At 36.3% G+C, this 11,435-nt stretch overlaps 1 protein-coding gene across 1 annotated transcript; it reads left to right on the forward strand.

Annotated features, from left to right (window-relative positions):
• Positions 1-8,462: 8,462 nt before the first annotated feature.
• Positions 8,463-11,246, forward strand: LOC113299519 (BTB/POZ domain-containing protein At3g19850-like). The gene is made up of 3 exons (XM_026548536.1): positions 8,463-8,632; positions 8,743-9,903; positions 10,634-11,246. Exons 1-3 carry the CDS (start codon positions 8,576-8,578, stop codon positions 11,060-11,062), a joined length of 1,647 nt encoding a protein of 548 aa, XP_026404321.1. The 5' UTR covers positions 8,463-8,575; the 3' UTR covers positions 11,063-11,246.
• Positions 11,247-11,435: the final 189 nt, after the last annotated feature.

Here is an 11,435-nt window from a genome sequence, read left to right on the forward strand (position 1 = left end):
AGATATGGGCTTGGCATACCCAAGGCCCAAAACCATCACCCAAAATCCATACCCGTTTCCCTTTCTAGCCGTCAGATTGGACACATCTAAATCTAATGGTCGCAACATCGCCAGTACATCAAAGTCTGAAGCTCCTGTCTAACACTACAGCACCTAACTCCATCTTGCGCCGTTAATTTCGTTGTATTATACAATCCAACGTTCGCTACAAGCTCTTCACGTATAGCCGTTAGATCGATCTATCAATTCCACATCCAACGGCTGAGCTTCGCAAATCATCAAACTTGTTGTACCCGATCAACACCCTAATACCTAACCCTATTCCTACCCAACCAAACACCCCCCTCACTCTTTTTCATCGACTCCATCTTCTCTTTCTCCCCTCACCTCTTCTGCAACCTCCATGTCCGCCACCATCTCCTCCACCTGCTATCCCAACTGCTCCGCCATCACCACCATAATTACCACAGCGTCGAACAATGATAACCCATCATTGTTCCCCTCTCCCTAGTCCGTCTACTTTACTTATTCCACACATTTTCAACCGAAACCCTAAAGTGTGAAATAGGTAAATTAGGTCGATCTAGAGGCAAATTGAAGGTATGGGAAGCAAGAGAAGACTAATTCTACGCATGGGTCGAAGTTTGATTGGAGTCAGAGATTAGGTAAATTTCTAATTTTAATTTCTAAAACCCTAATTTTTCTGATTTGGGAAATTTTTGGGGGAAATCAATTGAATGTTAAATTGAAGTATGGGATAGTCTATTAGGGTTGTTATCATAGTTAGGTAGGATTTTTTTTGATTTAATTTGTATTTTCACCAAACCCTAATTGGACTGATGTGGTCCTGTTTTGGGGAAAGTTGGTTTGTGTATAAATAGAGATGATGGGTGTGTGTTAGAAGGCATGCCTGGATTAGCCAGTGTGTCCAGAACTGTGAGTTCTGTAAAAAATTCCATTTTATGCTCTGTTTTTATCCTTTGTTCTTCACTGTTTTGCTATCCATGTTTTTCCATGTTCTGTGTATTGTTCAGTTTCTCCATTTGATGTAATGTGTTGTTGCTATCCATGTTATGTTTCATGTCTCCTGTTATGTTATGTTTCTGTAATATTTGTATCATGTTCTGTACTGTTTCTGTTATGTATGTTCTGAATCCCAAATGCTAGGACTAGATGAAATTATGAACCAGCTGAGATAGTCTTCATCATGTGCATCTCATGTTCAGTGTTGCTAAGCCCTTAGACTAGTTGTGCTTTAATCAGACAATTAGCACTTTGGTAATTATCTTAGCTGTGAGTAGAATATCCCTTAGGTTAATGGTGGATTCAACATCCTAGTGTTCTTTCATCACTCTTGTTTACTGTCTCCCTTCATTGCTGTTTTCTCAATAGTTCACTGTTAGTTCACTGTTATGTTTAGTGTTTAATGTTTACTTCCTCAAATGTTAAGTTTGTTCACTGTTAGTGGTGGAAGTTTAGGTTAGAATTCATGTAAATTGAGATGATTGAGAAATGGAGGAATTTAGTGTCCACTGTTGCTTGTGATTGATTGTGCTGTTAAAAGACAGTCAATGCTAGGAGTAAAACAGTTGGACAAGCTTCTTCTCCTTCCATTCCATTTTTGTATTCCCTGGAACATAGGCAGGCTAGAACCTCCACCTAGCTCCATTAGGGACAAGGATTTAACCAAAAAACAGCCACTGCCTAGCATCTTTCCTGTTCTTCTTTGTTATCTATCTGTTTTTGTGGCTTCTTATCACTGTTTTTATAGCTGTTTTTATAACTGTTTTGTGCCCTGTTCTTCCTTTGCATTTGGCCCTTGGCCATTGCCTTTGATTTATCACTGCTATGCCATTGTAAATTTGCATCCTTTTGCCCTGTGTTGCTTCCATGTATATACCATTGTCACTTTTTCTTTGTACATGTCATTGTAAATGCCATCCTTGGCCCTGTGTGACTTAGTGCCCTGTCTGCCTAGAGCCTGCTTTACCTTGTCTGCTGCTGCTCCAAACAGTTAGCTTAGAACCAAAGGCTAAAAGCCCGGGTTCAAAGTCCAGTCACTAAAGGCCTAAGGCCCAGCCACAGTTCAGGTTAAGGCCTAAGACCCAGTTCAGTTCAGTTCATTCCAAAGGCTAAAAGCCCAGATTCATTACAAAGCCCAGTTCAGTCTTAGGTTAATCTAGAATCCCATTGACACTCAAAGCCCAATGCACTTCAAAGGCCAAGCCTAGTGCACTTCAAGACCAACTGAGCCCAAGCTCAGTTCACTTCATTGTCAAACAAACCTATAATCCAAAGGTACCCTAAGCCCAAAGCCCAAAAGGCTTCATAGTTAACCAACAACAATTTAGGATCCCAAAATAGCTAGAAAACTCCAAAACACTCCCAGTCTCTGTGGATCGACCCGTACTTGCACGAGCTACAACTGACGACCGTGCACTTGCGGTATTACTGTAGGCCCGTTTTTATTGCGCTTAATTTTCACACATCTCCGGGCCCACCATTAACACCGTGAGTAAATCGTTGCAATATGAAAATATGGACATTGGTGTTACTATAAAACAAACAAAAGGTCTTATTGATTTTTTTGAAGATTGTGGAAAGATGGGTTTCAAAGGGCAATGAATGAATCCAAGGAGATTGCAAGTGAAATGAACATTGAACCTACATTTCGTGAAGTTCACACCACTCGCATTACCGAACCAATATCAAGTGAGGATTTTTTTAGAAGAACTTACTATATAGTAGACAGTGTTATTTCTTCATTCAACACCAGATTTGAACAATTTCAAATGTATGAAAAAATATTTGGTTTTTTGTTTGACTTGAACAAGTTAAAATCTAAGAGTGAGAACGAATTAATGAAGTCATGTATCGCACTTGAAGGTTATTTGAAGCATGGTACATCTAGTGATATAAATGGCAGGGAGTTATATATGGAATTACTAGTTATGAGAATTTCATTACCTAATGCATATCGCAAACCTATTTTTACTAAGAATGGATGGTTGCTACCCAAATGCGTGGATTTCTTATAGTATATTGGTCACAATTCCAGTTACATCAGTAGAAAGAAGTTTTTCGAAACTATAGTTGATTTTGTCGTATCTTCGATCAACAATGTCACATGAGAGACTCGTAAGATTGTATATGTTAGAAATTGAAAAAAAATATGGTTATGCAATTTGATTTCAAGGTTATACTTAATGATTTTGCATCTATAAATGAAATTATAATCTGAATCGAAATGAAATTTGACTATTATTATTTTTTGATATGCTTGTGTAAACATTTGGAAACTAATATATGTATGTACAGACTTACATATGTCAGAAAATGATGGTACATGCCACCTTATGCTCCTAATTACCTGTCTTTGTATGAAAAGGGGCAACATTTTTCAGGTCTTCTTTGGGGCAGCAAACGTCAGGGCCTGCCACCCAACATGAACTTTCACCACTGAATTGTAACTTTTGTACATCTTGATCCCGACTGATCGTTAGCATTAGGTTGATATCAAACATGTGGACTAATTTCCAGGCAACAAGATATCATCCAATATTTGCTAGAACTAAGAGCAACTTTTATGGGTGGAATCCAAGCTTGGAAGAAGTATGGAATGCCAAATATAATAGACTCTAAGTTGGAGTTAACACTTTTTCCCATCTATGTTCCAAGGTTTCATGAGAGAAAGTTTTATGGTGGAATCCAACCTATTCTAAGTGTGGAAAAACTGTGGAATGTCAAGTTTAATGACTTCCAAGTTGGTGTGTTCCACACCTTTTCCAAGCCATGTTCCATGGTATGGTAGAATGCTGCATGGAATCCAGGAAAACGGTAATCAGATTACCGTCCAATGATATTCACAATAGCGTGCTAAACGACGAAATACGCTAATCAAAATAGTGTTGAACGATATTGATAACAGCATAAGTCAAACGCTAATCATAATAGCGTTGACCGCTATTTTGATTATCTTTTTTTGGGCGCTATTATTAGTAGCGTTGAATTCTGTTTCGAAGTGCCGAACAATTACCCTAGTAAACCTATTCACATATATAGACGGTCGGCGCTCCTATACGAACATAATCATCTATGCTATCAGCGACTATACCTTTACACAAACATCTCATATGGGGACAGTAGCCAATTTTTCAGGTGCAATCAACTTGAAAATCAAAAGCAGGATCCTCAACAACAATCTCACTTAGAATACGTAATAAAAGAGGTCGATACATACTCAAACGTTAGTGGAACTTCTTAGGGCCCCAAGTACTATTAGGTCCAAGATAGTCATGCATCATTCTTGCATATCCGTCCTCTCGGAGCCTTTCCACCATTTGTTGCGTTAATACTTCTTGAGGCACCGGTTGGAAGAGCCTATGAATTTTTTTAGTCATATATTGGTACACCACAATTGCGTTCTCCTCGCTATCATCACCGATGCTAAGATCGATATCACATGTCATTATTACAGACCTCCGCAGTGGACTGTCATCGTCCATTTTGCACCTATAAACAAAACTCAAACGCCATAACCATCCCGTGATTTTTGAATTCATAAATTTTATAGACACATGCAACACCTCACATTCATTCAAGAAAAGACATTTATTAAAGAAAAGGCATTGCAATAACCATTTTATAGACTTCTGCATAACATAAGATTCTAATAAGTAAAAAAAAAAACCACCAATACTATCCATTACAGACATTTGTGTTCCCAAAATACCATAGTAAACCCACTACTCATGTTGACCAAATCCAAAAATCCTATTCATATCAACTTCAGTAAAACCCTCACTAGTAATTCAGTAAATTGTGTATTTTGAACTATTTCATATGCTGCAGCATAATGACCATGTGCATCATCTGGTACGGCATCATGACTTGTGGCTGGTCTTTTACAACTTAACCATTGGGAATTTTCTCCAAGAGCATAACATGATTGGGTTGACGTTCATTCTTCCCCTCTGTAGTGTGATTGCCCAAGAACGTGTGCACGATTTCGTTCATACCAAAACTTATCATTTGTAATATCTAAAATAACAAGCTTATGCACAAGATCTTTACATTTCTCCTGAAAAGAAAAAACAATCAATAGTGGTGAGAACTTTTAATGTGTAAAGAAAATCATAAGAATATGGAAAACAAAATAATTGAAGGAGTTCAAACGAAAAGTTACTAACCCCTGTTCCCAACTAACATCATATAAAATTGGAGGAGGTATGGGTGGTTTTAAAGGCATATGAACAAGGTTTCCATCACTGTCTGAACATTCCGCATGCCACTGAATTTTTGGAAATTCTGGTGAAACTCGTGAGACGTTTGTCATACATATACCTTGATGGATATATTGGGGGGACCTGATTAACAACAAATGTTGGATCTTGAGTACTTGCAGTTCCAATTTCATCTTTGTTATCTTGACGTTGGATGTTTGGAAGCAAAAAACCAATAAATTTTCTCTTCCACCACACCTCATAAGCGGTCTCATCGATTATTGTATAGTATCGTCCTTCTACCACATCAATAGGATCCGCGATGTTACTAAGGTTTTCCAAACGATCCCGTGGACTTCTTGGAATTGTTACATCTCCCTTCATTTTCCTTAAAAATCGTTCACTAAGATACAATATACTAGTATCAGATTCCAGATCATAAAAAGCCACTCTTTGCATGGAGAGTTCACGAGCATGTCTTATATCAGGATGTTCATGAAATATACTATTTGACCATGGTTTCCGTTCCTTTCTAATAACGTTAACAACTCTATTTCTCGGCGAGCTGTACTAGGAGAGTGTCTAGCGCTATCCCTTTGCAACTTCACTAGATTTTCACGCTTAAATATCATTACTGCATGCCATACATCAAGGTCTATGTCTTCTATGAGAAAAGGCGTCAAAGTATGGAAATATATGTAAAACAATATTCTAGAAGCATCCACATTCCACCAAATCTTTTTCCACCTCTAACAACCGAAATCATTTCATTGTACAAGCGACTAAAAGAAGCCGAACCCCAATCATAATCACCAATTACATTCAAATCACGCAAGCATTCCAGCCACCCTTTGCTACCTCTTGTAGTAGAACAAGCTATTAAAACTTTTGAAATCACCCATAGTAAGAAATATCAAGTCACATGCTCCCAATTTTCTTCATTATTTGGATTTTCCTTAATATATTTTCTGAGCAGCTAATAGGAAAACCCGGGTTTTTTTTTTTGTTGTAATTTTGATATTCATGCAAATGAAACATTAAAGCATCCTATATTTCTTGATTTTCTCTACGAGCCCATCCACTTGTAACGGTGTGTTTCAAGGTTGTACGACCATTTCCAATATGAATGTCGGATAAGTGAACAAAATCCAAAGGGGTGAAACCAAGTTCAAAGTTTGGGAAATGGAATTAGTGGTATACCACTACCTCTCTAAGATTCCATAAGATAATTGTTGATCACTTCTCTTCTTTCTCCTTTCAAAAAAATTAGCAAGTCGTACCTTTGAAGAACATCCTTAGCATTATCATTCGTTACCAGAAGATCGTAAAAATCGATCGTCTAGTTATTCCCAATTACTTCTAAACGGAATGCCTTGGGATTTATCAGTTGGTTTTATACTTTTAGCAATATGTTTCTCTTCCCAATTCTTTCCACTCAATTTCATATAATCATCCATAATCTATATAGAATCATCAAATGAAAGTAAGAAAGCATGCAAAGTAACTATTTTTATGTTGATCATCTAAACCCTAAGTTTTCATGTCAAATTCGTCATATTTGGGTTCAACAATCATATCATTGATCAAACAATCAACTATTTTTATCAAATCATGAAAAGAATCCAAAATGAAAGGAGAATACAAATTAACTTACCTCTCTTTGGATTGTCAACCAAATTGAGAAATTGAAGTATGATTAGATTCCTTATCAACCAACGAACAAACCCTTTGAGGCAATGGTTTGATTTGATTCATGGTGGTGAGAAATCAAAAGGGGGGAAACTAGTTTTTTTTTTTTTTTTTTGAGAAGAAGAAGAAGAGATTTGTGAGTGATTCAGAGAAGAGTAGAGCCCGTCAGTTTTCTGTAAGGAAAATCAGAAAAACGCTATTCATAATAGCGTCTGGTGATGTTCTCATTAGCGTTTGACCGTTGACAAGGTCAAGTGCTATTCATACTAGCGTTTTTTGTACGCTATTCTCATTAGCGTCTAATGCTATTTTTATTACTGTTTTTACGGTTCCACAACTACACTTGACCTTGCATGAACGATTCCAAATGCTGAGGTGGCGTGGAGGATGGAATTCCTCGATATAAGATTTGCTCGTAGCTTGGAATCCAAGTGAAAACGCGAAACGAAACGATGTTTAACGCAAATTCAAATAGTATTTTAGCTATCAGCAAACGCTATTCTAATTGGCGTAAAATGCTAATCCAATTCACGTTTTGGAAAACTGATTTGAAATCACGCTCGCAGTTTATAATAATGAGAACCAAAATATTTTTTGTTTTGTTTTATTTATATGTTAGTTAGTGGTGACATGGCGACGTGGCAATTTATCAGTGGTTGGAAGAAATTTTTAAATCTAACTAAAAGACTAACTGTTTATATAATATGTTGTACAATATCTTCATATTACTTAAAACGTTTTCTTATCTCTCTAAAAAACGTTATTTCAATTAGCGTTAAATGTTGTTTTTTTATTGCCGTTTTGGAATTTTTTCATCATTACGCTCTTAGACTTGAACTTCCACAATTCATTCCAAATGCTTAGGCGTCATGTAATATGGAAGATGGCATTATTCCACCATAAGACTTAATCTAGCGCAGAGAAGATTATGCGCAAGATGGCATGCCAAAACCACACATGTTCGCCTTGTTTAACTTAGCCAGAGTTTTATTTACGATAGACTTTCCTTCACTATTACATTAATAGCATGATTATTAGACGAGGTACGTACCATCATTGCTTGGACGAGTAAACACATTTACCTCAAAAGGGTACCATCACTGCTAGGACGAGTAAACACAAAAACCTGATAATTACGATGATTTTGTTTTACATCTCCTTTAGCAATTGCCACAGGTAATAACTCAATTCATACCGATACAAATAAAATAAAACCAGAACCTTTGCCCATCTAGAAGTAATTAATCCTACTCATTTCGCTAAATCCAAGTTTGATATCCAGCGGATTCAACACCTAAAAATTCTTCCTCCATTCATTCACAAGTTGAACTGTTGAAACCCCACAAATTCAATAATTTACCTACAACCTCTCCTGTTTTGTCCTGTAAAACGACCCTACATATTATTTGGATTTCACCAAAATCTTTCAGTCTTATAGCGATGGGTTGCGATCGAACTCACCACGTGGCATATGCTACCAAGATCACATCAAACTTTTCCTTATCCTTAGTATATATCTAATCAAAATTCTTCTCCTGGCATTTACTTTGTTAAAGCTCCCAATCAGCATTTAGTAGTACCACTTCCCTCTTTTTCTTTTTCCATGATACTAATAATTAAAAAGTGTTGCTTGAATTTCTAACCAGTTCTTCTGATCAACCACCATGCAAGAAATGCTCAAAATCCATGTTAATGGAGAACACACATTCTTTATAAATCAGGTAAAGAATAATCTCCACATTTATGGAATTCTCTCTTTCTGTTTTTTACTGGATATAGTAATTTCAATCAATTCTTGATTATCTTTTTTCTTGCTTTTTTGTTTTTGCAGAAAATCATCACAGCTTATTCAGGAAAAATAAAGAAGATGATGATAAAACAAACCAAAATCAATAATTCAGTTATCAAAATTGATAATTTCCCAGGAGGGGTAAATGGCTTTGAGTTAATTTCAAGATTTTGTCATAATCATGGTAAATTTCCAATAACTCCATCAAATATTTCTGTTCTTCATTGCTCTGCAATTCATCTTGAGATGAATGATCAAATTTCACCTTATAATCTTCTTCAACAAACGGAAACATTTCTAGAGGGTTTGTTCTACTGGTCTTGGAGTGATATTTTGGTTTCATTAAAAAGCTGTGAACCATTTTTCTCTTCAGCAGAATCATCTGGGATTCTAGAGAAACTCATTTCTTCACTTTTAGTAAAACTTGCTCAAAATTCAGATATAAATGTTACCCATTCTTCTTCTCCTTCATCTTCATATTCATCTCCTGATACAATCACAACTGGGTTTCAATTTTCTTCATCGTCAAAAACCACTCCTGATAATTCTGCCATTAAACCTGCAAGTTATAGTGGTAATAGTTCAACAAGTAAACCATGGTGGTTTGACGAATTGACAATTTTGTCCCCAAAGATTATAGAAAAAATCATTAAAACAATGGGTTTCTGGAGAAGTGATAATAACAACTTAGTTATTACAAAATTTCTTCTCCATTATTTGAAAGCAGCCAAAAATGGTAATGGGGTTTCAGGAATTGCAGAAACAGTTGTTTATGGTGTGGTTTTACTGGGAAAAAAAGCTTTTTCTTGTAGAGGGGTATTCTGGGTATTAAGAGTGGTTTCAGGTTTAGGATTAAGTAAGAATTGCAGAGATGAATTGGAGAGATTGATTGGTGGAATGTTGGAAGAAGCAAAACTGGATGATTTGTTGGTTCCTGGCAGTAATAATAATTCAGGAGGAGGAGGAAGAGATGTTTATGATGTTGATTTGGTTTTGAGATTGATTAGAGTTTTTGTTATTGATGATGAAGTTGCAATCCAGAAAATGAAGAGAGTTGGGAAATTGATTGATAAATACATGGGAGAAATATCACCTGATCAGAACTTGAAAGTTGCTAAGTTTCTTGCTGTTGCAGAGAGTTTACCTGATTGTGCTAGAGATTGCTTTGATGGTGTTTACAGAGCTATTGAAATCTATCTTGAGGTAAATATTCTTCTAACATTTTCACTGTAAGATTTACATTCCATAGTACTATGCAGCATGTGAATGATATTTGATTTTTATTAGTATAGTGTCACCAAAGAAAATCTTGCAATCATGGTTAGGATACCTGCAGGATCTTATTTTCAATTCCTATATTTGTTTGTTTGTTGGTCTGAAAATCAGAAGCAAAAAGCAAGTACGTACACAGAATTCAATGATTGTGGTTCTCTTAATTGATTACCAAGAAGAACCAACTTATCTGAATGTTGCCAAATAAAACCAGAACCAACAGTGTGTCACTCTTGAGCACACCATCCATACATTCTAGTTCTAGGTATACAATATCAACAATGCAGAATTTCTTTTTTAAATTCCCAAGAACCCTTTCTTCTTTACTGAGCAATGAGCATCACTCTTGATTCCAACAATGTCACTCTTGAGCATCAGTCTTGATTCAAACCAGAATCAGCAATGCCGAATATATAATTCAACTTACATCCTATATGGTCAAGAGTGCTCGATTGATCAAATGGATGCAATACTTTGATTTGTAATAGTAGCTTTCATCTTTCATTCTAGATGCTCAGACTGATGAAACAATGCATTGTCTTCCATAGCTGAAATATTCAATCGATGCGTTGAACCATTGAATATTAAGAACAAATGACAGTCATTCTCTCTCTACTTCATGATTTATGTTTTAACTTCAAGAAGATCATTAATTTTGCAGGCCCATCCAACACTTTCAGTGGAGGAAAAATCTAGGCTATGTAAATGTCTCAACTATGAGAAGCTCACCCTAGAAGCATGCAAGGACCTAGCAAAGAACATACGAGTTCCTCCAAGGGTCTCCATTCAAGCCCTAATATCACAGCAAGCCAGCAAAGTCTCAATTAAAACGACATTGCAGGACAATTTAATACAATCTGAAACTCAGATGATGATCTTGTGCCCAAAAAAGCAAGCTTCTGATACTGAAAAGTTTCGAGAGTCAACCCTGGAAAAGGATGAGCTGAAGCTTAACCTGCAAAGAATGCAATGGAGGGTAATGGAGTTAGAGAAGTCTTGTAGAGAGATGAAGAATCAGATGTCAGAGATAAAGATGAAGAATCAGGTCATTATCAGTTCTCCTGTCAGAACGTTGACCAAGCTGTTTTGAACCTTCTCTTACATGGACAGAATGATTAGAAACTATAATTTTTGTGTGTAATGTTCAAGATAAATAGGCCATTTGTGAATGTAATTGTAATTTGGGGATGGTAATTCCTTAGAACCAAATGATTGTACAATAATTCTGAAATAGTATGCATATAATATGGATAAGATTTTTCTTCTGGGCACAAGAATGGTGTATAATATGAGATATCTGATACAAGAGTCAGGGTTTGTGAGAATAATGGAGTGTCAAGGGAATCAATTACACAATGACATAGAAAAACACAAAAGTTCTAGGCTCCAAGGTTATAAAAACATGTTGCGATCTCAATCATATAACTAGCGATGAACCAAGGGTTTGCAGTGGATCCGGTGAA

Source organism: Papaver somniferum, chromosome 7 (genome assembly GCF_003573695.1).
Source record: "Papaver somniferum cultivar HN1 chromosome 7, ASM357369v1, whole genome shotgun sequence".
NCBI lineage: Eukaryota > Viridiplantae > Streptophyta > Magnoliopsida > Ranunculales > Papaveraceae > Papaver > Papaver somniferum.

Excerpts from the sequence above, each read along its gene's own strand:
- LOC113299519 (XM_026548536.1), top strand. The coding sequence starts at position 8,576 with ATGCAAGAAATGCTCAAAATCCATGTTAATGGAGAACACACATTCTTT. Across the intron at positions 8,633-8,742 it reads ACACATTCTTTATAAATCAG|AAAATCATCACAGCTTATTC; the intron begins GTAAAGAATAAT and ends TTGTTTTTGCAG. Across the intron at positions 9,904-10,633 it reads CTATTGAAATCTATCTTGAG|GCCCATCCAACACTTTCAGT; the intron begins GTAAATATTCTT and ends TTAATTTTGCAG.